This window comes from Phocoena sinus, chromosome X (assembly GCF_008692025.1).
Source record: "Phocoena sinus isolate mPhoSin1 chromosome X, mPhoSin1.pri, whole genome shotgun sequence".
Lineage (NCBI taxonomy): Eukaryota > Metazoa > Chordata > Mammalia > Artiodactyla > Phocoenidae > Phocoena > Phocoena sinus.
Window position 1 is genome coordinate 40,125,208 of NC_045784.1, and position 27,272 is coordinate 40,152,479.

The following is a 27,272-nucleotide window of genomic DNA, read 5'->3' on the forward strand; positions in this document are numbered from 1 at the left end:
AGATCGCTTTGGCTTTTCGGGGTCTTTTGTGTTTCCATACAAATTGTGAATTTTTTGGTTCTAGTTCTGTGAAAAATGCCATTCGTACTTTGATAGGGATTGCATTGAATCTGTAGATTGCTTTGGGTAGTATAGTCATTTTCACAATGTTGATTCTTCCAATCTAAGAACATGGTATATCTCTCCATCTGTTTGTATCATTTTTAATTTCTTTCATCAGTGTGTTATAGTTCTGTGCATACAGGTCTTTTGTCTCCTTAGGTAGGTTTATTCCTAGATATTTTATTCTTTTTGTTGCAGTGGTAAATGGGCATGTTTCCTTAATTTCTCTTTCAGATTTTTCATCATTAGTGTATAGGAAAGCAAGAGATTTCTGTGCATGAATTTTGTAACCTGGTACTTTACCACATTCGTTGATTAGCTCTTGTACTTTTCTGGTGGCATCTTTAGGATTCTGTATGTATAGTATCATGTCATCTACAAAGAGTGACAGTTTTACTTCTTCTTTTCTGATTTAGATTCCTTGTATTTCTTTCTCTTCTCTGCTTGCTGTGGCTAAAACTTCCAAAACTATGTTGAATATAGTGGTGAGAGTGGGCAACCTTGCCTTGTTCCTGATCTTAGTGGAAATGGTTTCAGTTTTTCACCATTGAGGATGAATGTGGCTGTGGGCTTGTCATATATGGCCTTTATTATGTTGAGGCAAGTTCCCTCTATGCCTACTTTCTGCAGGGTTTTTATCATAAATGGGTGTTGAATTTTGTCGAAAGCTTTCTCTGCATCTATTGAGGTGATCATATGGTTTTTCTCCTTCAGTTTGTTAATATGGTGTATCACGTTGATTGATTCGCGTACATTGAATCCTTGCATTCCTGGGGTAAACCCCACTTGATCATGGTGTATGATCCTTTTAATGTGCTGTTGGATTGTTTGTATTATTTTGTTGAGAATTTTTGCGTCTATGTTCATCAGTGATATTGGCCTATAGTTTTCTTTCTTTGTGACATCTTTGTCTGGTTTTGGTATCAGGGTGATGGTGGCCTCGTAGAATGAGTTTGGGAATGTTCCTCCCTCTGCTATAGTTTGGAGGAGTTTGAGAAGGTGAGGTGTTAGCTCTTCTCAAAATGTTTGATAGAATTCGCCTGTGAAGCCGTCTGGTCCTGGGCTTTTGTTTGTTGGAAGATTTTTAATCACAGTCTCAATTTCAGTGCTTGTGATTGGTCTGTTTATATTTTCTGTTTCTTCCTGTTTCAATCTTGGGAGGTTGTGCTTTTCAAAGACTTTGTCCATTTCTTCCAGGTTGTCCAGTTTATTGGCATAGAGTTGCTTGTAGTAATCTCTCATGATCCTTTGTATTTCTGCAGTGTCAGTTTTCACTTCTCCTTTTTCATTTCTAATTCTATTGATTAGAGTCCTCTCCCTTTTTTTCTTGATGAGTCTGGCTAATGGTTTATCAATTTTGTTTATCTTCTCAAAGAACCAGCTTTTAGTTTTATTGATCTTTGCTATTGTTTCCTTCATTTCTTTTTCATTTATTTCTGGTATGATCTTTATGATTTCTTTCCTTCTGGTAACGTTGGGTTTTATTTTGTTCTTCTTTCTGTAATTGCTCTAGGTGTAAGGTTAGGTTGTTTATTTGAAATGTTTCTTGTTTCTTGAGGTAGGATTGTATTGCTATAACCTTCCCTCTTAGAACTGCTTTTTCTGCATCCCATAGGTTTTGTGTCGTCGTGTTTTCATTGTCATTTGTTTCTAGGCACTTTTTGATTTCCTCTTTGATTTCTTCAGTGATCTCTTGGTTATTTAGTGGTGTATTGTTTAGCCTCCATGTGTTTGTAGTTTTTACAGACTTTTTCCTGTAACTGATATCTAGTTTCGTAATGTTGTCGTTGGAAAAGATACTTGATGTGATTTCAGTTTTCTTAAATTTACCAAGGCTTGATTTGTGATCCAGGATATGATGTGTCCTAGAGAATGTTGCATGAGCACTTGAAAAGAAAGTGTATTCTGTTGTTTTTGGATAGAATGTCCTATAAATATCAATTAATTCCATAGTCTTTAATGTGTCATTTAAAGCTTGTTTTTATTTATTTTCATTTTGGATGATCTGTCCATTGGTGAAAGTTGGGTGTCAAAGTCGCCTACCGTGATTGTGTTACTGTCGATTTCCCCTTTAATGGCTGTTAGGATTTGCCTTGTGTATTGAAGTGCTCCTATGTTGGGTGCATAAATATTTACAATTGTTATATCTTCTTGGATTGATCCCTTGATCGTTATGTAGTTTCCTTCTTTGTCTCTTGTAATAGTCTTTATTTTATAGTCTATTTTGTCTGATATGAGAATTGCTACTCCAGCTTTCTTTTGATTTCCATTTGCATGGAATATCTTTTCTCGTCCCCTCTGTTGCAGTCTCTATGTGTTCTTAGGTCTGAAGTGCATCTCTTGTAGACAGCATATGTATGGGTCTTGTTTTTGTATCCATTCGGCCACTCTGTGGTTTTGGTTTGAGCATGTAATCCATTTACATTTAAGGTAGTTATCGATATGTATGTTCCTGGTACCATTTTCTTAATTGTTTGGGTTTGTTGTTGTAGGTCTTTTCCTGCTCTTGTGTTTCCTGCCTAGAGACGTTCTTTTAGCATTTGTTGTAAAGCTGGTTTGGTGGTGCTTACTTCTCTTAGCTTTTGCTTGTCTGTAAAGGTTTTAATTTCTCCGTTGAATCTGAATGAGATCCTTGCTGGGTAGAGTCACCTTGGTTGTAGGTTTTTCCCTTTCATCACTTTAAATATGTCCTGCCACTCCCTTCTGGCTTGCAGAGTTTCTGCTGAAAGATCAGCTGTTAACCTTATGGAGATTCCCTTGTATGTTGTTTATTGTTTTTCCTTTGCTGCTTTTAATATTTTTTCTTTGTAATTAAATTTTCATAGTGTGATTAATATGTGTCTTGGCGTGTTTCTCCTTGGATTTGTCCTGTATGAACTCTCTGTGCTGCCTGGATTTGATTAACTGTTTTCTTTCCCATGTTAGGGAAGTTTTCAACTATAATCTCTTGAAATATTTTCTCAGTCCCTTTCTTTTTCTCTTCTTTTTCTGGGACCCCTGTAACTCGAATGTTAGTGCATTTACTGTGGTCCCAGGGGTCTCTGAGGCTGTCCTCCGTTCTTCTTATGCTTTTTACTTGATTGTGCTCTGTGGTAGTTATTTCCACTGTTTTATCTTACAGGTGGCTTACCTGTTCTTCTTTCTCAGTTCTTCTGCTATTGATCCCTTCTGGAGAATTTTTAATTTCATTTATTGTGCTGTTCATCATTGCTTGTTTGCTCTGTTCTTCTAGGTCCTTGTTAAATGTTTCCTGTATTTTCTCCGTTCTATTTCCAAGATTTTGGATCATCTTTACTATCATTACTCTGAATTCTTTTTCAGGTGGACTGCCTATTTCCTCTTTATTTGTTTGGTATGGTGGGTTTCTGCGTTGCTCCTTCGTCTCCTGTGTGTTTCTCTGTCTTTTCATTTTGCTTAACTTACTGTGTTTGGGGTCTCCTTTTCACAGGCTGCAGGTTCGTAGTTCCTGTTGTTTTTGGTGTCTGCCCCCAGTGGCTAAGGATGATTCAGTGGGTTGTGTAGGCTTCCTGGTGGAGGGCATTCATGGCTGTGTTCTGGTGGATTAGGTTGGATCTTGTCTTTCTGGTGGGCAGGACCGTGTCTGGTGGTGTGTTTTTGGGTGTCTGTGACCTTATTATTTTAATTTTAGGCAGCATCTCTGCTCATGGATGAGGTTGTGTTCCTGTCTTGCTAGTTGTTTGGCCATAGGGCGTCCAGCACTGTAGCTTGCTGGTCATTGAGTGGAGCTGGGTCTTAGCGTTGCGATGGAGATCTCAGGGAGCGGTTTCGCCATTTGATATTATGTGCAGCCTGGAGGTCTCTGTTGGACCATTGTCCTGAACTCGGCTCTCCACCTCAGAGGCACAGGCCTGACACCCGGCTGGAGCACCAAGACTGTGTCAGCCACACGGCCCAGAAGAAAAGGGAGAGAAAAAGAAAGGAAGGAAGGGAGGGAGGGAGGGAAGGAAAATTATTAAAAATAAAAAAATTAAAAAGTAATAAAAAAGAAGAGAACAGCCAAACCAAAAAAGAAATCCACCAATGATAGCAAGTGCTGAAAACTATACTAAAAAAATAAGAAAAAGAAAAATTGACAGAACCCTAGGACAGATGGTAAAAGCAAAGCTATACAGACAAAGTCACACAAAGAAGAGGCATGCACATACACACTAACAAAAAGAGAAAAAGAAAAATAAATATATATATATATATATATAAAAGGAAGAGAGCAACCAAATGAATAAACAAATATACCAATGATAATAAACTCTAAATACTAAACTAAGATAAACATAAAACCAGAAACAAATTAGATGCAGAAAGCAAACCCCAAGTCTACAGTTGTTCCCAAAGTCCACCGCCTCAGTTTTGGGATGATTCGTTGTCTATTCAGGTGTTCCACAGATGCAGGATATATCAAGTTGATTGTGGAGATTTAATCCGCTGCTCCTGAGGCTGCTGGGAGAAATTTCCCTTTCTCTTCTTTGTTAGTACAGCTCCTGGGGTTCAGCTTTGGATTTGGCCCCGTCTCTACGTGTAGGTCGCCTGAGGGCGTCTGTTCTTCACTCAGGATGGGGTTAAAGTAGCAGCTGAATAGGGGGCTGTGGCTCACTCAGGCTGAGGGGGAGGGAAGGGTATGGAATGCGGATCGAGCCTGCCGCGGCAGAGGCCGAAGTGACATTGCAGCAGCCTGAGGCGCCACGTTTTTTCTCCTGGGGAAGTTGTCCCTGGATCACAGGACCCTGGCAGTGGAGGGCTGCACAGGCTCCCGCGAGGGGAGGTGTGGATAGTAACCTGTGCTTGCACACAGGCTTATTGGTGGCTGCAGCAGGTGCCTTACCGTTACTTGCCCGTCTCTGGGGTCTGTGCTGATAGCTGTGGCTCACGCCCGTCTCTGGAGCTCATTTAGGCAGTGCTCTGAATCCCCTCTCCTTGCACACCCTGAAACATTGGTCTCTTGCCTCTTAGGCAGGTCCAGAGTTTTTCCAGGACTCCCTCCCGGCTAGCTGTGGCATACTAACCCGCTTCCGGCAGTGTTCATGCAGCCAACCGCAGTCCTCTCCCTGGTATCTGACCTCTGAAGCCCGAGCCTCAGCTCCTAGCCCCTGCCCGTCCCGGCAGGTGAGCAGAGTAGTCTCTCGGGCTGGTGAGTGCTGGTCAGCACTGATTCTCTGTTCGGGAATCTCTCCGCTTTGCCCTCCGCACCCCTGTTGCTGTGCTCTCGTCCGTGGCTCCGAAGTTTCCCCCCGTCTCCACCAGTGAAAGGGCTTCCTAGTGTGTGGACACTTTTCCTCCTTCACAGCTCCCTCCCAGAGGTGTGGGTCCTGTCCCTATTCTTTTGTCTCTGTTTTTTCTTTTGCCCTACCCAGGTACGTGGTGAGTTTCTTGCCTTTTGGGAAGTCTGAGGTCTTCTGCCAGCGTTCAGTAGGTGTTCTGTAGGAGTTGTTCCACATGTAGTTGTATTTCTGATGTATTTGTGGAGACGAAAGTGATAAACACGTCTTACTCCTTTGCCATCTTGAAGGTCTCCTATATGTCTATTTTAAAGCCAATAGCATACTGTTTTGCTACTTTAGTCTTGAAATCAAGCAGTATAAGTTTTCTGTGTTCTTTTTCAAAATTTTTTTTCTAGGTCGTTTGCTTTTCTATATACAGTTTAGAAGCAATTTGCCAATTTCTCCTGCTTGGGACTTGGGACTTTGATTGGGACTGCATTGTATGCATTGACCAATTTGGGGAGAATATCTCTTTTTAAAAATAATGCATTTGTTTGTCCACAAACATGGTATATCTCACCATTTATTTAGGTCTTCTTTAATTTTCTTCAGCAGTGTTTTATTGCACATGTTTCCTTAAGTTTATCTCTAGTTTACTCTTTGATGCTGTTGTGATTGGAGTCATTGTAAAATTTTTTTTCCAATTATTGTTGCTATTGTATAGGAGCAGAAAAGATTATTGTACATTTACCTAGCATCCTGCTATCTTGATAAATTATTAGGTCTGGTAGCTTTGGTCTAGATTTCAGAGGATTTTCTATGTACGTTATCATGCTGCTTGCAGATAAGTACAATTTTTCTTTTCTAATCTGTGGTTACTACTTAATCTTTTTCTTGCCTTGTTGGATTGGCAAGGACCTCTAGTATAGTGTTGAATAGAAGGGAACATCCTTGTGTTGTTCCTGGTCTTTGAGGGAAAACATTCAGTTTTCACCCTTGAATATGATGTTAACTATAGAGTTTTTATAGATTCAGATTGAAGAAGTTTCCTTCTGTTACTAGTTTTACTTTGAGATTTCTTTTTTTGTTGTTGTTCCTGTTTTCATTTATAATGAATAGGTATGGAACTTGTCAAGTAATTATTCCTTCCTGTATTGAGAGTCTATGGATTTTATTTTTTAATGTGTTATACAGTTAGGTACATTGCTTGATTTTTTTTTTTTTTTTTTTTTTTAAAGCTGTTCCTTGGATAAACCCCTGTTAGATCTATTATCATTTTTATATGTTGTTGGCTTCATTGTAGCAATTATTTGTTGAGCATTTTTGCATCTTTGTTCATAAATGATATTACTCTAATTTTCTTCTTACAACTTTTGTCTGATTTTTTTTCCATCAGGGTAAATCTGGCCTCATAAAAAGAGCGGGGAATTGTTCTCTCCTCTCTATTTCTGAGTGTATGTGTAGGGTTGGTATTATTTCTTCTTCCAGTGTTGAATAGAATTTATCAGTAAAGTCAGCTGGACCTAGAGTTTCTTTGTGAATAGTTTTTAACTACAATTTGAATTCCTCTAATATGTACAGGGTTATTCAGGTTTTCTGTTACTTCTTGTTTCAGTTTTGTTTTGTCTTTCAAGGAGTTTGTCTCTTTCATAAAATTTCACATTTACTGTTTTTTCTGTCATAACCCTAATTTCCTTTAAATAACTATAGAATCTGTATATTGTCTTTCATTCCTGATATTGGTAATTTGGTCTTCTCTTTTTTTCTTGGTCAGTCTGGCTGGATGGTTACCAATTTTATTGATGTTTGCAAAAAGTCAAATTTTTGTTTTGTAGTTTTTTTCTTCAGTATTGTTTTCCTGTTTTACATTTCATCCAATCCCTATTTCATTGATTCCTGATTGTCTTTATTATTTGCTTCTGCTTACTTTGTGTTTAATTTTCTTATTTCCTAAGATGGAAGCTTAGATCATCGATTTTCTACCTTTTTTCTCTAATACAAGTGCTTCAAAGTATGCATTTTTCTTAGTATTGATATAGCTGTATCTCACAAATTTTATATTTTTAATTTTCATTATCATTCATTTGAAAGCATTTTCTACTTTCACTTCCACTTTCTTACCCATGGTTATTATATATATATTGTATAATTTCAAAATACTTGGGTTATTTTAGCTATCTCATAGTTAGTAATTTTTGTTTCATTTATATAACATGCTCTATGATTTCATTCTTTCAGAATGTATTGAGACTTTATTGGGTCAGCACTTGAAAAGAAGCACATGATTTGCATTTGTTGGTTGTATTATGGTATAAATTACAGTTAAAGATATTTGAAGGTATTTTTCTTAAACAATTTTTTTTGTCCTTGTCATTTGCTGACAGGTTATTATCTCTGCTTGTGATGGTAGAATTGTCTTTCTTAATTTTGCCCTTTTGTTCTTTAATATATTTTGAAGCTCTCTTATTAGGTACACACACATTTGTTATTGTTATTTTTACCTGATGAACTGACCCTTTTGTCATAAAGAAATACCGTTTTTTACCTTTAGTAATTCCTTTTGTTTTGACATGTGTTTTATCTGATTTTAATTTAGCTCTTCCTTTCTTCTTAGGCTTGTTATTTCTGTGAGATACCCTTTTTTTCTTTTTTTTGCGGTACGTGGGCCTCTCACTGTTGTGGCCTCTCCCGTTGCGGAGCACAGGCTCCGGACGCGCAGGCTCAGCGGCCATGGCTCACGGGCCTAGACGCTCTGCGGCATGTGGGATCCTTCTGGACCGGGGCACGAACCCGTGTCCCCTGCATCGGCAGGTGGACTCTCAACTACTGTGCCACCAGGGAAGCCCGAGATATCCTTTTCTTTTCAACCTTTTGGCATCTTTATATGTATAATACTTTTATAGATAGCTTGTTAAATGGGTCTTGCTTTTTTATCCAATCTGAAAGTCTCTGTTTTTTACTTGTGCTGTTTAGCCACTGATAGTTAATGAAATCATTGGTATGATTGGGTTTGTGTCTTTCATTTGATCTTTCCTTTTATGTTTATTCCCTTAATTTCTTGGTCTTATGTTCTCCGTACCACTCCCCCCCTTTATATTTCAATCTGTTTTACAATTGTACTTTACTTTTCCTATTGGCCTTTTCACCTGTTCTTCTTTTCATTATTTGTTCAGTGGTGACTCTAGGGATTATAGTGTATAAACCCTTTAATTTTTCACAGTCAAGTCTCAGTATTATACCAATTCACATAAAATGTAGAAAGTTTGCAGTTATATACGTCCACATCTTACCCACTCATGTCCTTTATGTAATAGCTGTTACGTGTATTAGATCTACGCAAGGTGATGTTATTTTGCTTTGAACAGGCCCATATATTACAGTGTAATAGTAATTTTATTTACCCATATTGTTACCATTTCTGATGCTCTTCATTACTTTGTATGAATTGTTACCATGTACTGTCATTTTCTTTTTGGCCAAAGAACTTTGTTTAGCATTTCTTATGGTAAAGGTATGGTGGAGATGAATTTCTTCTATCTGAAAATACTTTTTGACTTAATTTTAAAGGGCATTTTTTCTTGATAGAGAATTATGGGTTGGCTTGCTTTTTTAAAAAGTTATTATAAAATATTGGCTATATTCCCTGTGGTGTACAATATATCCTTGTAGCTTATTTATTTTGTACATAGTAGTTTGTATCTCTTGATCCCCTACCCCTATCTTGCCCAACCCTCCTTCCCTCTCCTCTCTGGTAACCACCAGTTTGTTCTCTATATTTGTGAATCTGTGTTTGTTTTGTTATATTCATTTGTTCGTTTTATTTTTTTAGATTCCACATATAAGTGATAACATACAGTATCTGTCTTTCTCTGTCTTATTTCACTAAGCACAATACCTTCCAGGTCCATCCATGTTGATACGTATTTATTCTATTGTATATATGTACCACATCTTCTTTATCCATTTGTCTGCTGATGGACACTGAGGTTGATTCCATATCTTGGCTATTGTACATAATGCTCCCATGAACATTGGGGTATATGTATCTTTTCAAATTAGTGTTATTGTTTTCTTCAGATATATACCCAGGAGTGGGATTGCTGGATCATATGGTAGTTTTATTTTTAGTTTTTCGAGGAACCTCCATACTGTTTCCCACAGTGGCTGTACCAGTTTACATTCCCACCAACAGTGTACAAGGGTTCCTTTTTCTCCACATCCTTGCCAACATTTGTTATTTGTGTTCTTTTTGATGATAGCCATTCTGACGGGTATGAGGTGATATCTCATTGTGGTTTTGATTTGCATTTCTCCAACGATTAGCAGTGTCGAGCATCTTTTCATGTGCCTGTTTGGCCATCTGTATGTCTTCTTTGGAAAAATGTGTATTCAGATCTTCTGCCCATTTTAAAGTCAGATTTTTAAAAAATATTTAATTGTATGAGCTGTTTATATATATTTTGGATATTAACCTGTTATCGGTCATATCATTTGCAAATATTTTCTCCCATTCGGTGAATTGTCCTTTTTGTTTTGCCGATGGTTTCCTTTGCTGTGCAAAAGCTTTTACGTTTAATTAGGTCTCATTTATTCATTTTTGGTTTTGTTTCCTTTGCCTTAAGAAACATATCCAAAAAAATATCGCCATGATTTATATCAGTGTTCTGCCTGTGTTTTCTTCCAGTTTTATGGTTTTACAGTCTTACATTTAGGTTTTAAATCCATTTGAGTTTATTTTTGTATATGGTGTGAGAAAATGTCCTAATTTCATTCTTTTACATGTAGCTGTCCAGTTTTCCCAGCACCACTTATTGAAGAGATTGTCTTTTCCCTATTGTGTATTCTTTCTTCCTTTGTGTTTGTTTATTTTTGAAGTATAATTGACCTACAGCACTGTGTTAGTTCCTGTTCTGCAACATAGTGATTCGATATTTCTGTATGTTTCAAAATGATAACCAGGATAAGTCTAGTTTTTTTTTTCTTTAAGTGAAATTTTGGTGTCTTCTTGCTTCCATACTTCCTGATGAGAAATCAGTTCTTAATTGAACCTCTCCTGGCTAGGTCCTGTGAATTATACTTAAAACAGATTAACAGGAGGGAAAAAACAGTTTGTTTACACATGCAATGCATATTCATTCAGTAGAACTCAGTGATGAGTAACTCAAAGGGGTGGTTAGAATTTGAGGCTATATACCACCTTAGTAGGTGATGAGAAGAGCAAGAAAGGGCACTTAAAGGAAAACAAATAACTTTTTGGAAAGATAAGTAGGCCCTTAAGAGAATAGATGGGAGATAAGAACTATTATGATAATGTCTGTTAGAGTTTCTACCGGGAGGGGTTTATGACAGTTTTATTATTTTGGGAGGCTCTGCTTTTAGCATATATAAGGGATTTCAGGAACTCAAATGCCTCCAGCTCAAAATAATTCTTAGGTTAAACCAGCACATCTAGGGGTATCCTGTCCTGATCCCCTTCCACAACTATAACAAAACCTAAGCTCATTCATGAGTCAGGAAGGTTTAAAAATTGCTGTTATGGTTTATGGTATAAAGTAGGAAGGTAGGAATAAAAAATTGTATGTACACTGTTAATGCTGCGATGTATTTCATTATATAAGTAGAAGACTGTAAGGAGATAAACGTTAAAATATGAAGAAGTGCTGGTGCTTCCTGATGCTTTTTTTTTTTTTTTTTTTTTTTTTTTTTTGCGGTATGCTGGCCTCTCACTGTTGGTGGCCTCTCCCACTGCGGAGCACAGGCTCCGGATGCACAGGCTCAGCGGCCATGGCTCACGGGCCCAGCCGCTCCGCGGCATGTGGGATCTTCCTGGACCGGGGCACAAACCCGTGTCCCCTGCATCGGCAGGCGGACTCTCAACCACTGCGCCATCAGGGAAGCCCTCTGATGATTTTTATCATGTGTACTTTACTAAACAATTTCTGTATATATTCATTTATGATTGTGAACTTTTAAATAAATAAGACTGACTTTTTTCTTCTTTTTTCCCCACTTGTATTTAAGAAAAGAAAGAAAAGGTTTGAGTTATGGTAGTATGCTTGTCTAAAAGAACCATTGATTAAATGTTGTGGAAAGATGGAGAGCAACCTCTTTCAGTATAAAATATTATTTGCCTGTTAATTGTGCATTATGTGTAATTTTGGGGGGTATATTGATGATTCATTAAAATATTTGTGGGTACAGTTCTTCTGATTAACAAAACCCCTTTAAATTAGTTCATTATCTTAAAAAACATCCTGCTTTTACAATGGCTTTGAGAGAATTGGGTTAAAATTTAATTTGGGACAGTGAAAAAATATTTAAGAGTAAATTTATATATATCTTTGTATGTGTATATAAAATATCATGGGTTTTTATAATATTACTGCTGAAAAAGAGTGTTTCAAGAACTCAAAGCTTGTAGAGATTACTTTGCATGTGTTTTTGGTATGCTAATTATAAACAATTCTTGTCCTTAAAGTACATTCACCAAGAAGGTCTATTTTAGTCCTTGATTCAATACATGTTAGAAAATTGTAATGCTGCATTTCTTACCAGCTCTGAAAATTGTGCTGGCCTTCTTTCCTAATTGGGGCTGAGTAGTAAGGTTTTCTTTTTTCCATTTAGCTACCATACGGTTTTATTTTTTTGTTAATGTAGTACTGATGTGGGATTAGGGATTAATGTTGGGTAGGGGAGAGATTTTGGGGAGAGAATTGTTATAATGGAAAAACTCATGGTTTTCCCAGTTCAGATTCATGTTTTGAGTTTAAAAATACATTGAGTATTTAAATATATCAATATTGAAGTGCTTTATAACGTGAAAATATTTAGAACTTTATGGAAGGCAGAACTGTAATTAATATTTCAACAAGTTTAAAGCTTAAATTAACCTGGAAAAAAACCAAAACCAAAACAAAACTTTTTTGCCCAGAAAGTCAGAGACCAAGAGAGTGAGATCTTTTAAAGAATATATAGGAAAAGTTAAAAAGCATAGGATGTCAACTGAAAAAACAAAAACACACAATCTGAAAGTTGAGAATTATGTTTAATTCAGGGACCTTACTGAGGACTGTAACCCGGGAAACAGCCTCTCATATAGCTCAGAGGAACTGTTCCAAAGAGGTAAGAGAAGAGCCAGGATATATAAGAGTTTTTGCTGGGGGAAAAAAAAAATGTAGTCAAACATAATGATTTTAGTGCTTTTCTGTGTATGGGAAGATGCAAGAGTCTGGGCTCATTGAAATTATTTCTTTGATATGCATCTTGACTATCAAGGGCCAGTATCCTGGTTTTTCTCCATCCTGAATTCACTTGAAGGTACACCTTGGTGAGTGTGTGTGTGTGTGGTGGGGGGGAGCAGCAACTGATGGCTTGATGGTTGGCAACATTCCTTGTTTACTGGAATGACAGGTAACATCTTTTTGTCCACAAGGGTTAGTTTCTTTAGAAGTTTTACAATTTTACAAGCAGACCACATGCTAGAAATCATTATTTAATTTCTTTTACTTTATGGACTAGACTGCATTCAGGTCTGCACAAATTGGTGGATGAACTAGTGGAACCTGCACTCATCTTCTGACCTATCCATGACTTCTGTTACACTATTTATGTCGGTCACTAACTGGCTTTTACTGTCATTGACAAGGGCTTTGTTGGCAATACAGGGATAAGTAAGATAGTTCTGCTCTCAAGTTGCCCATGTTCTGGGTGAGGGAGGCACAGACAAGCATACGCTTTTGGAAGTGATATATTAGAGGTGTTCAGGAGTGAGGCAGAAGTACGTCTCTTTGTGTAAGGGGTATGGGAAAGTCTGAGTGGGAATTAGAGAAACTCCACGGAACAGTTGAGACTGGAGGGAAGGATTAATGGGAGTTTTCCAGGTAGGAGACGTGGAAAGGCTTTTAAAGAAGAGAACTGAGTCAGCCAGCACATGAAAGAAAGTACAGTAGGTGTTCAGGGAAGTCTCCCAAGTTCTTGGTCTAGAGCAGAGGTCCAAATACTTTTTCGAAAGGGTGAAAAAGTAAATATTTTAGGCCTTGTGGGCCAAGAGGCAAAATTATCTATTATGTAGGTACTTAGCTAATCATTTACAGTGTAACCATCATAAAATATAAGAATAATTTTTTAGCTCCTGGGACTTGAAGAAAAAATTTTGACTGGCCATAGTTTGTGGACCCCTGTTTTAGACCCTGGGGTAATTGTTAGAGGCCTCAAAGTGGGGAAAAGGAAGGCAAGGGCCAGATAGATGGTAAAGTGGGTTTGCAACAGTTAGCACAGATCTGGACTCTTAGATTTGTCTTAATATTTGTTCAATATCTAGTCAAATTCTGTAGTGCTGGAAATCAGAGCCATAAAATTAAATAAATAAAACACAATGGCTTCCAGGGATTGATTGGAATTGTATTAACTTTGTACAGTTTAAAAAAGAAAAACTGTCATTGTCTTTCATTACCGTCTTTCTCAATAAAGTTTTATGGTATTTCCATATAAAGTTCTTGTGCATATTATAAAATAATGTATTTTAGATCTTCTAGTTTTATTGCTGTTATAAATGTCATTTTAATTTCATTTTTATCTCTTTGCTGGTATATAGAACTACAGTTGGTTTTTATATGCTAAGTTAAATTTACTGAGAACTTCACTAACTTTTACTAACTTGGCTAATTTGACTATGTTACTTTGGATTTTCTATGTAGACTATCCTACCTTTTTAATTAATGGTAACTTTGTTTCTTAATTTTTGTGATCTTTGCTCCTGCTACTGCAATAACTAGGATGACGGCACAGTATGGATTGAAAGAGGTGGTATAGTACATTTGTCTTGTTTATTTCCCTTCTTAAAGGGAACGTTTTAAATGTTTTACCATTAAACATGATTACTTTAAGTTCTTTTTTTGTAAATAGCAAACTAAGAATAGAAAGGAACTTCCTTACTCTAATGACAACCAACTTTAAAAATTTTCAGTTTAAAAGTCAGCATTTTTCTTTTGTATGCAAATACTTTTCCTGCATCCATTGAGGTAATTTTATATTTTTTTCTCCTTAAATCAGTCTTGTATTTCTGAAGTAAGTTCAAATTGACAATAAGTTTTTATCGTTGTTAGTTATTTCTGGATTGGGGTTGCTAATATGTAGCATCTTTGCATCCTTGTTCATAATTCAAATTGGTCTATATTTTTTCTTTCTTGAGTTTTCTTTATCTGATGCCTTGGAGTTGGTTCTACATTCCAAGGAGCTGGTCAGAGGAAGAGGAAGCAGAGGGCAACAACCCTTTTCTTTAAGGCAGGGGTCTCCAACCCCCGGGCCACGTGGTCCCAGTCCGGTTGTAGCCTGTTAGGAACTGGGCCGCACAGCAGGAGGTGAGCGGTGGGCAAGTGAGTGAAGTTTCATCTATATTTACCGCCACTCCTCATCGCACGCATTATTGCCTGAGCTCCGTGTCCTGTCAGGTCAGCGGCAGCATTAGATTCTCATAGGAGCCCGAACTCTACAGTAAACTGCGCATGCGAGGGATCTAGATTGCGCGCTCCTTATGAGAATCTAATGCCTGATGATCGGAGGTGGAGCTGAGGCAGTGATGCTAGCGCTGGGGAGCGGCAGCAAATACAGGTTATCATTAGCAGAGAGGTTTGACTGCACGGAGACCATAATAAATCAATTGCTTGCAGACTCATATCAAAGCCCTATCAGTGAGTGGCAAGTGACAACAAGCTCAGGGCTCCCACTGATTCTGCATTATGGTGAGTTGTATAATTATTTCATTATGTTACAATGTAATAATAATAGAAATAAAGTGCACAATGAGTGTAATGCGCTTGAATCATCCCCAAACCATCCCGCCCGGCCCCCCAGTCTGTGGAAAAATTGTCTTCCACGAAACTGGTCCCTGGTGCCAGAAAGGTTGGGGATTGCGGCTTTAAGGGAATCATGAGATTATACACATCTCACTGGTGAGAATTTAGTAATTTGAGAACTCTTAGCTGCAACAGAGGCTGAGAAATGTCTTTATTTCGTCTTATCATGTTAATAGTTAGGATAGAAAGCAGTAAGAGAAGATACACGTTGTTGCAAAATAGACTGTACTACTAATAGAAATTAATTCATGTTATTGGTAAATAAGGGAATTACGTTGTATGATGTAGAAGTCTTACTGTTTCACTTAAGTTTTTTTCTGGATAATGGGGAGTATAATTATAAACTTAAGTAGGAAAGGGAAAAGTTCTCTCACCTTGACTGCAGCACTGGTAGCAGGAGTTCTGTAGTCTAGATTTTAAGAAAATTAAACACGAGTACCTTCATCCAGAGCTCTTCCTCAGAAAAGCAGGTTCCCAGTTTTGTACAGCTCTCAGCTATTTTCATTGTCTCAGCACCTTCCAGCTCTGCTCTAATTAAAGGATTGCCAGAATTGCAACTTCATTGTTTTGTTCATTTTTGCTATCGACCATGGCAACCTATCATCATGCTGAGCTGCTTGCTTGAGTGGTTCAGGCTGTCTCCAGGTACTAGTTACTACTTTTGAAATCCTCTGGTTATAATGTTGCATAGGTCTTGGGCAGTCTTGTCCACAACTCTCTTTTATTTCTAAATCCTCTTGTTTTTAATGTGTAATTTTTTTTTTTTTTTACAGCATGTGAGACTTCCAAGAATTTTATCTGTCATACTGTATCCATTGAGCAATTACCATGTGCTAAATAGTTTTCTTGTTGGTGGTAGATACATTACCTCCTTTACTTCTCACAAAAATCCCAAGTGCCAGGTTATTATTTTAAGTAGTTTACATGTATGATCTTAATTCCTCAAAGCAACCCTATGAAATTGAGACTCAGTTAACTTGTTTTGTGAGTTGATAGTAAGTGACAAGCCAAGTCTGATGGCCTCTGTAGCCTGATTTCATGATCTCTATGCAATACTATGCGTAGATTTTGGAAGCAGAACTACTACTTCTTATTCTTTATTTTTTTAAAATTTTTATTGGAGTATAGTTGATATACAATGTTGTATTAGTTTCATGGAAGCAGAACTTCTGCTCTAATGCTATAACTTTGGATCTGATTGATGCAATGAGCTTTGGCAACCTCTTTTGCTATATTATTGTAACTAGGAGAAACTCTTATAAGTGTTCAAAAGGTAGTTTGGATTGTATTAAGGGAGTGATTCTGTATAAATTGAATCAGCACAGTGTTAAATTCTTTGATAAAAATGTGTAATAGGTTATTTAAGGCTGTAAGAGATTGATTTATTAGCAGTAAACCTTTCCTCAGTAACTTATATATGCTAGTTACTTGGCCATAGGGATCAAAAGATGACTTGAGCTATATCTACCTTTTTACAAGCTCGTGTTCTAGTAGAGGAGATGAAGGGCATATCTGTAATAGACATGAATATTCATTTGGAAACTTGCTTCAGAAAAACCTAACTCTGCACTTGGGAATGTGTCAGGTAATACTTGTGGAAAGAAGAGATGAATGATGTGTTAACGGATAGATAGGAATTTTATTTATTTATTTGGTTGGTTGGTTGGTTGCGCCGGGTCTTAGTTGCGGCAGGTGGGTTCCTTAGTTGCGCCATGCATGTAGGATCTAGTTCCCTGACCAGGGATCAAACCTGGGCCCTCTGCATCGGGAGCATGGAGTCTTAACCACTGCACCACAAGGGAAGTCCCAAGGATGGATAGGAATTTGCTAGATTGAGAAATGAGTTGAAGGAAAGATGGCATTGGCTTTTTCAGCAGAGGAAGCCAACATGTTTAAAATCATGGAAATGTATAAGAGCATATTTTATTCATAGGCCTGCATATCCAGGCCTGACTGGAGTGGTGGCTGTGAGATTGGGAAAGTTGAGCAAGAGTCATATAACCAAGACCCTTATAGTCAGGCTAGGTTGTAGGTAATCTTCAGAGGAGGAGTTTAAAATAGAGAAAGTGTCATGGTTGAGTTTTTCACAAGTTCACTGGCAATGGTGTGGAAGGTATTTTGAAAGGGGGGACATGGAAGGGGAGGCGAAGGTTTGGGAGCTGAGTTAGGAAGCTATTGAAACAGATCAGGTAGACAAAGGCAAGGTCCTAAATTACCTAGAGAAAGGCAGTAGGAATGGAGAAGGGGATAGATTCAAAGGCTTTTTTTTTTTTTTTTTTTTTTTTTTTTTTTTTTGCGGTACGGGGGCCTCTCACTGCTGTGGCCTCTCCCATTGCAGAGCACAGGCTCCGGACGCACAGGCCCAGCGGCCATGGCTCACGGTCCCAGCCACTCTGCGGCATGCGGGACCCTCCCGGACCGGGGCACGAACCCGCGTCCCCCGCATCGGCAGGCGGACCCCCAACCACTGCGCCACCAGGGAAGCCCTCAAAGGCTTTTTGATTGTAAAATGAGCTTTGTGAATAGAATGAATTTGGCTTATTGGTGGGGAAGAGTTGAGACAAGAAAAGTAGGATTACTTTTTGGATTGGTTAACTGGTGAGATTTCTACCACTACGTAAAATCTTCAGTACCATTAGAGCATCAGACTCTCCTCTGCAGTGTAAGATAATGGGATTTCAGGTATTTGTAGTATATTCAACAGGTGGAGAGTACCCAGAAGGCATTTGGAAATTCATTCCTGGAGTTCTGGAATGCCTTCATACTATTATATTTTTCTAATAGTCTGGCTTGATTTTATTTCTTAATGATATCTCTGCATAAAAAATTGTCTTCAGAGGTGATTACTGGAGTATGGGATGTTTGGAGGTGCTACAATCAGATTGCTATTCTACCCAAATATTGGCAATAGTATAACAATATCTTGATAATCTCATCATTTAGTCAGTTTTGTCTAATAAAATATTTTTAAAAGCTTGAATATTTTACTAATATTCTCTTTGGGAAACAGCTACCCTCTTACTGCTGCATGCTTGTAGGATACTGGGTCTAAAACTTTCCTTAAAAAACCCAAACCATGCTAGATAGGAAATTGCCGTGTCCTCAAAGGGGGGGCGGGGCGGGGCAGTGTTCTGATCTTAAATTTACTGGCACTCTACTGCTGTCTTTAAAGCTTGTTTTCTTTCAAAATCATGATATGTCCATGATGGCCATTCTAGTCCCTGCCCAGTCTGATTTTCATACAGGGTTGCTGCTTGTCACTGTTGGGAGGAAATGCTTTTTCCCTCTTGTAGTTTGGGTGCAGTGGTTGGGAGCCTGCAAATTCACTGACAATAGACAGATTAACAGGAGAAAAGACAAAGTTTGTTTACACATGCATGCTGGAGTTGCCCTGTAATGAGTTAAGTCCCTCAATAGCCAGAGATAAAGGTTTATATATAAACCTAACAAAACAGTCTCAGGGTTTTGGGCTTCACTGAGAAAGTAGGGAAGGTTCTATTGGAGTTTTTGATGCTGATGGGCAGCTGAATTCACACTTCTCAATGCTAAGGGTCAGTATTTTCCCTGTTGGGGATCAGTGAAAACACCTTCATGGGACTCTGGCATTAGTGAACTGCTAACTTAATGAACCACACCCTGCCTTCCGTATAAATTGATTGTAATCTTATTAAGTTATAATTTCTTAATTTGGGATTATGATGGGTACTGTGATACAGTCTAGGTCAGAGGTTGGCAAATTTCTTTTGTAAAGGGCCACATAGTAACTGTTTTACATTTTGTAAGCTGGATAGTCTCTGTGTTGCAACTGTTCAGCTCTTCTGTTGGAACTGGAAGCAGCTATATAGACAATAAGTAAATGAGTGGGGGTATAGCTATGTTTCAGTACAACTTTATAAAAATAGGTGGCTGGCTGGATTTGGCCCATGTGCCATAGTTTGCTGACACCTAATATAGATACTCTAACCTCTAAGGATTTGGACTGAAGCAGGAGTATGTTTTATAAATAATACATTTCCCAGAAAGTTACTCCCCTAACTTCTCACAGTGGATTGAAGAGTGACTATGTCACATTTAAACTCATTTTCATATCAGTGCCTTTGCTTGGGTCATCCTTCTGCATAGATCTGTGTTTCTCAATGGGGATGCTGTTGGCATTTTTGGTGAGATTGTACATTGGGAGGGAACAGATCTTTGTCAGGGCACATAGCCATTCACACCCCCAGGTCATTATTTCCAAAAATGTGTGGATTACAACCCCTGGCTGAGATGGCTTATTTTTCCTTCTCCTTTCCCAGCAATACCCAAGTTCTACCTCTTTTCCTAGTCCTTATTATACTTCATTAACTCTTAAATGGTTGCAGCTAGGAATATATTATTATGCACTTAATTTCATAATCATTTGTCCTTAGATTGTAAGTTCATTGAGGATAGGAATTTTTGTCTTTTTTGCTTACTACTTTCTTCCCAGTGCTAACAACTCTGTTATGAATCATAGTAGGTGCTCAGTAAGTGTTTAAATTACATCGTTTACTGTTATGGAAAAATGAGACTTACCTCCTTGGTGAGATTTATAAGCTCCTGATTAATAGGGACCATCCCTCGTACTAATTCTGTGTCACCCAGGAAACTGAACTTAATACTGAGCTTAAATACTGGGTGGTTCAATTAACTAAACCTGTGGGCATCTGCTATGTGGAAGGCACTGTGTATGCTAGGTAATATACACAGATGATTAGCACTCCTGCTTTCGTTGCATTTTTGTTTGATGGGATGGAATTTAGTCAATACACAAATAGCAAAAATATATTATCAATAGTTAAGAGTGAGCTCTGGAGGCAGACCTAGATTCAGTTCCTATGTCTGCAACTGTCTCTTTGAGCAAGTTGCTTAATATCTCTTCATTCTTTAAATTTCTGCCACCTCAAAGGGTTGTTAGTACCTTTTAAAAGAAATGATGTTAGCATTTTGCATAAAATTAAGTTCTTACTATTATACCATAATGTCACATGCTAGAGACATTATGCTAAGGCCAAATTTAGAGGTTGGAAAGATTACCTCTGGTTTGAGGTGGGAGAAGTGGCAAAGCTTCATAGGGAAGATGGCATTTAAATGCATCTAGATGGATTGATAAAATTTATACAGTGGCAGGGATGGGGATAAGATTTCCTAGAGGGGAAAGGATAAGCTATGAACAAAAGAAGTTGAGAGAATGCAGGATGTGTACTGAAAGCAGAAATGTCCCTCAGTAAACTCATATTTCCACCACACCTTACACTGCCTTCTCTGGGCAATTACCTAATTTGGTGAAAGATGCTGTCTATTGTTATTCAACCATGCTCTCCTCCCCTCCATCTCCCCCACCTAGGGAGACAGTTGTGTTTCAAATCTAAACTTTTCTTGGGTAGAACATTTCATAACTCTGAATTTAACTACTCTTGTGTTCTGAACATCATCCATCCCACCCCCCAACACACACACACACACACAGTAGTGTGCGGGGAAGTACATTTTAATCAGTTTGGCTTGTTCAACCCTTGAGTATTGTCCTCAATACCTAGTAAAAGTTCAGTCTATTTCAGGGATACAGTGGGGTCGTAAATGAATGATCCTGATTGAAGCCAGTTTCAACTAAATTTTAAAAATTTGAATATGAACTTTTGAAATGGATGTTGTCTGAGATCTTTGTGAATCCCCGTATTTGTGAATACCCTTGTAGCATGTAATTTTCTCATTCAGAAAATTGAGGGTATTGAGGATTTAATGAAATTAAATTTCCATGTTTATTACATTTTAAGATCTACTTAAGAAACCTTTTTTCAGTGTTTCCAGAAGTGTGGTTAGAATTCAAAGGAAATGCACAATATAACCCTAAAACAAGTTTTAGTATTAAAAATAATAATTGCATACCAAAAAGTCACCCAGCTATTTATTACACTTTGGTCTTTAAACATCACTGATTCTTTTTCTCCAGTCATTGAATGACAGCGGTTGTGGAATAAGTACTTTAGTTCCCTCACACCTAGCGCAAAATGACTCTGAGGAATGTTCTTCACTGGCTCCTAGAAATTCCCAGCAGTATTAAGTCCCAGTTGCCCACAGCTGCATAGTCAGCCATACTGCACCCTTTATTGGCTTCCTTCCCTTCCCTGCCTCACTTCTCTACCCCCTTACTGGTGTTTCCTAGGGTAACTTCCCAAATAAACCACGTATACTAAAACCTTTTGTCTCAGGGTGTACTTCTGGGGAAATACAACCTAAAATAATACAGTAAGAAACATTTTAGTAAGAGTTTGAAATTTTTTAAGTTTTAGAACATAAGTTTGGAGAACACATAGTGGGTACTCAACTGTTTGCCCTTTTTGAAAAAAGGGAGTAGATAGCTAGTTTCCCATATGGGGGCCAGAGGTCAGATTGAGTCTGGATAGGCATCTCTGTTTTGTACTGCAAAAGGAACCACTGATGTTTATAGCCCAAAAAGTAAATGGCTAGGTGTCATTTTAGCATGTGGGGTTTTTCTTAATACTAAAATTTGTTCTACGTTTATATTGTGCATTTACTTTGAATTCTAACTACCTTCCTGGCAACACTGAACATAAAATTAAATCCAGTTCAAGAAACAGAAGGAACTAGAGGAAGAATAAAGAGATACAAGCAAGAGAGAATAGGATAGCATAGACATTTTCTTATTCCTGAAAAATAGGTTTTTCTCTTAGATTACCCATAGAATTCTGCTGACAGATTTTTTAAAATTGAAGTATAGTTTATTATTCATTCATTCATTTATTTATTTACTTGTGGCTGAGTTGGGTGTTGCTGTGTGTGGGCTTTCTCTAGTTGCAGCGAGCAGGGGCTACTCTTCGTTTCGGTGTGCGAGCTTCTCATTGCAGTGGCTTCTCTTGTTGTGGAGCACGGGCTCTAGGCGCACGGGCTTCAGTAGTTGTGGCTCATGGGCTCTAGAGCGCAGGCTGAGTAATTGTGGTGCACGGGCTTAGTTGCTCCGCGGCATGTGGGATCTTCCCGGACCAGGGATTGAACCCGTGTCCCCTGCATTGGCAGGCGGATTCTTAACCACTGCACCACCAGGGAAGCCCTAATTGAAGTATAGTTGAATTACAATGTTGTGTTAATTTTTGCTGTATGGCAGAGTGACTCAGTTAATGCATACACACACACACACACACACACACACGTACATACATACATACATACACACACATACTTTTTTATATTCCTTTCTATTATGGTTTATCCCATGACATTGAATATAGTTCCCTGTGCTATACAGTAGGACCTTGTTGTCCTTCCATTCTGTATGTAATAGTTTGCACCTACTAACCCCAAACTCCCAGTCCACCCCCACCCCCTGCAACCACAAGTCTGTTCTCTATGTCTGTGAGTCTGTTTCTGCTTTGTAGATAGGTTCATTTGTGTCATATTTTAGATTCCACATATAAGTGATGTTATATGGTGTTTGTCTTTCTCTTTCTGACTGACTTCACTTAGTATGATAATCTCTAGTTGCATCCATGTTGCTGCAAATGACATTTTAATGGCTGAGGAGTATTCCATTGTATATATGTACCACATCTTCTTTATCCTTTCATCTGTCGATGGACATTTAGGTTGTTTCCATGTCTTGACTATTGTGAATAGTGGTGCTATGAACATAGGGGTGCCTGTATTTTTTTGAATTATAGTTTTGTCTGGGTATATGCCCAGGAGTGGGATTGCTGGATCATATGGTAATTCTATTTTTAGTTTTCTGAGGAGCCTCTATACTGTTTTTCATAGTGACTGCACCAACTTAACATTCCCACCAACAGTGTAGGAGGGTTCCCTTCTCTCCACACCCTCGCCAGCATGTGTTATTCATAGACTTTTTAATGATGGCCATTCTGACTGGCGTGAGGTGATACCTAATTGTAGTTTTGATTTGCATTTCGCTAATAATTAGCAATGTTGAGCATCTTTTCATGTGCCTATTGGCCATCTGTATGTGCTGACAGATTTTTTATTTCAGGGCAGGTTTGATTAAAAAGAAACCACAGAATCTGTCCCAGTTGATTGGATTCTGTGCCATCTGTTGACTCATCAGTTGTTTTGATGTTTTAAAAATACATTGTAGGGCTTCCCTGGTGGTGCAGTGGTTGAGAGTCCGCCTGCCGATGCAGGAGACACGGGTTCATGCCCCAGTCCGGGAGGATCCCACATGCCGCGGAGCAGCTGGGCCCGTGAGCCGTGGCCGCTGGGCCTGCGCGTCCAGAGCCTGTGCTCTGCAATGGGAGAGGCCACAGCAGTGAGAGGCCCGCGTACTGCAAAACAAAACAAAACAAAACAAAACAAAACATTGTAACTATATTGTAATGCAGGATAGATTTTTAATAACATAAAACATCCTGGATACCATATTTTATAGTATTTGTAACATATGTATTAGACATAAATGCTTTTCCTAAAAGTCTCTTTTTCCCTTTCTTTCCAGAATGCTGCCTTTTTATATGGTCTTGGTTTGGTCTACTTCCATTACAATGCATTTCAGTGGTAAGTTGACATAAAACTAATAACTCCAGTTGTTTTCAGTAAATGACTTATTTAGTTTGTATTTTTGTGTGTGTGTGTAATAAATACAAAATATTTTAATATCACTAAGCCTACATTTCCCAATAATCTCCTGAAATTATTAGTTTGTTCCTTCAGGGATATTGACCTACCTTAGATTATTAGAAATATATGTGTTCCTAAAAGAATCTGGTATAAGATTCTGATTAAAGAAGACTTAGATTAGAAAGCTTTGGGAATTTCTCAGTCACTTGTTATGGACTGGTGGTCCCCAGGTTATTTGAACTGGGGAATGACTCTACTCTCTATTCTCAAGTTGGTAAATGGTCTGTGATGAGCAGTATTTCCTTTTCAGACTTTTAGATATATTGACCTCTCCTTCCCTTCCTCCTTCACCAAAAGACACACACACACACACACACACACACACACACACACACACACACGAGTGTGCTAGTACTTTTCCAATTTCTAGTAACTAGGCACTAGATTATAAACTCTCAATTTTCTCTTCTATAAAATAGGAGTAATGGTACCACCTTCAGAGTCAGACATTAAATATGATAGAAATATATATATAAGATTTTATAAGCGGTAAAGTATAGGTCCCTGTTACTGTGGCCTTTGCCCCCTTGTTGTCTTTCTGTTTACCAGACAAGACAGTAACATTCTCTAGTGGAAAGAACATAGTTGAAAGATTGGTATTCTGGTCTCAGCACTGCCACTTAGTTTGATGTGTTTCCTCATTTGTGTGTGTGTGTGTGTGTGTTTTAGGTACAGTTACTTGCCTTTTCTACTCTACAGAGTTTTGATGATCAAATGAGATAATGTACATTTTGCAAACTGTAAAGCCCTATGTAGACATTTTTTGAAATATATTCGACTTTGTCAGAGTGCCTTCTATTCTCCATAATTTTAAGCTGAGTGGGTGCTGAGAAAGTCCAAAGGAACATTTTGACCAAAGGTTTTAACCCTGTCATATACCTGTTGGGCATCCTGGATATTTATTACAGAGCTTTTAAATATGCATTGGCAATGATTTGATATGGTTTCTCTAAAGATGAAACTTAAGACATGAATGACTTTTCCCAGATGCCTTTTCTTTCCCGTTTGCTTTTGGTCCTGTTGGGTTTTGATCATCTGTGGAAGCACTGCATTGTTAGAGAACACCTGTGTCGATAGAGTATTATAATCATTCAAATCACTCATTTTCTTTGTAAACAAAGCTATAATTGATCTTTATAAAGAAGCTTTGTAATATTTTTCTTTTAAATTATCCATCGTTGTAGAGCAAGCCTAAATTTAAGCCTCCTAACTTCATAGCCAGTGTATCATATGTAAAATCAAGAGTAGATTAGGACTGTTTTAAAATCTCTTTACTTTCTTGAAGATGCTATTCATAGAATTCACAATTCTAAACTTTTAGTACCAGAGTGGTCTTAAGAGATAACTTAGTTTTTTTCCCTTAATTTTATAGACGTAGAAAACAAGGGGTGTGTATGTATGTGTAACTCAGTATTATATAACTGTTTAATTGGTGGCAGAAGCAAACTTATGCTCAGATTTCCCAGTCTAATTATTTTGTCTGTTGTAGTCTGTCCCCAAGTTTGAAGATTGATTGGTGGTTATTTTTTAATCAGTATTTGTAATTGTTCTCCTGGGCACATTGGTAAAATCTTTATGGCCAGCCAGAAGTAATTTAGATGAAACTCAAGGCAAGGACCTCTGCAGTTTAGAAATGAACATGTATACTTCACACCAGTTACTTTTCACCTACCTGTGATAACTTGTGAACTCCCTGTAGATTGAAGATACAAGCATAAGATCAGTAGTGAGGTGAAGCCATCATCAGTTGAAAATTGGATTGCATTAAAAAGTATGTGACCATGTCAAGTTAGGGGGCTTGTAGTGTGGAAAATTATATCTTTTGATTCCTTATCTGCATATGATTTCTGTGTCCTTCAGTTGGCTTAAGAAATGAAACTGAAATGATATAAGAATGATGCAATGTCTGAATTAGTAAGTGCCTTCTGTTCTGTTGATCCTGTCCTGGTTACCACCATTTTCTCATGTCTTGAGTTTCAGCTCTAGCTGCTCCCTAAAATGACATACCTCACACCCTCTCTTAATCTATCATGGATGTGTGTTTCCTGTCTTGCTGGTCAAATGTTCTTTCACAAACTCTGTGCCCCAATTTTTGCTTTCACTTATCTTGCTATTTCTTGAACAGCCACAAAACTAGAAGGCATGGAGTAGGTGCTTGGTGAGAGTTTTAGAGTATAGCCTTAACGGATAGGAACTTCCTTAGGTTAAAGCTATACTTGTGTTTTATTTGGTTTTACTTATAGGTGGCTATTAATTTCTGGGAACAGACCCACCTCCACCCCCAACACATACTAAGTTCTTTGGGATTTGTTGAAAAAATATTTCCAGAGAAGAGTGTGGTATGCCTTTTTTGTATTGTTAGCTCAGAATGTTCCATCTCTTGTACATTTATAATTTAAGTAGAATTTAATATTTGTAAATGGTGTCTGTTGTTATTTAGTTAGATTAAGTATTCGAGAATAATGTGTGCAACCACCATGTGTGTTGGGTTTGGTGATGGCGACTTAATAAATTAATAAGAGCAATTTTATTAACTGGTTTTATCTGTTAACCTGTTTGTCTTGTTTCTTGCCATATTATGCTCCCCCCGCCCCCTTTTTGGGGGGTGAGTTGATTTTATTGTTAGCCTCTGGATGAGTTCAGTTATTTGGTCAGTTTTTCCAGTTTCAATTTCAGCCTCTTAGAGGAGCCCATGTCAGAAAGTAGTAGAGCAACTGTTACATCCTCACTGGATTTATCATAATTATTTAATTTTACTATTATCGTACACAGTAATCTGTGACCAAACTTAAAATAAATATAAGGAGAAAGGAAGACATAGAAGCCCATAGTAAAATGCATGCAGCAGAGAGCTAGAACCAGTATCTATAAAGCTGTTCCTTTCCATGTGCATGAGTGCATGCCCATGCCTTCACTTGTTCTTCTTCATGAGGGTGGCATATTGCTAAGGGTACCTTGAACTGAGCTTTTCCTTGCCTTTGTAGTAAGAAAACTATATCCTTGGGTGAAAGGAATTGAAATATATACAGTAATAAAGTATTATAACTTATAGCCATATTTCTAAATATACCTCCCTGAAAATCCTTATCATTCTTCTCTCTCTAGCCTATAACCTTTTGTATTCCCATTGATCAATATCAGAATGGTCTTATAGTGGCAAACCTAAGAGCTACATAATTCTGTGCCAGAGGCATAGGATTTTGGAAATTAGCTTCCCAAATCTAATTGATAAGCCCTGGTAAGGAAATGTAGTGATTATTATTATGTTGACATCAGCAAGGAGTAGGGTAATGAGATGGAGGTGAGATTAAAAAGACAGAAATGTTAACACATTACAAGGGAGCTTTCTCCAGGACTCATTTCCCTAGCGTGTACGAATTACAAGTGTTCTTAGGGGTGTAGGAATCTCTGCTCTCCTTGTAAAATCACTGCTTTG

General features: G+C 38.0%; 1 protein-coding gene across 10 annotated transcripts in view; it reads left to right on the top strand.

Moving 5' to 3' along the window:
- KDM6A (lysine demethylase 6A) overlaps nt 1-27,272 on the top strand; it is a 208,997-nt gene that overhangs the window by 87,510 nt on the left and 94,215 nt on the right. For all 10 annotated transcript variants that reach the window (XM_032620736.1, XM_032620727.1, XM_032620729.1 and 7 more), the window contains one exon: nt 23,655-23,713. In XM_032620736.1, coding sequence (XP_032476627.1) covers nt 23,655-23,713 — 59 coding nt within the window. The remainder of the gene's footprint in view (nt 1-23,654; nt 23,714-27,272) is intronic.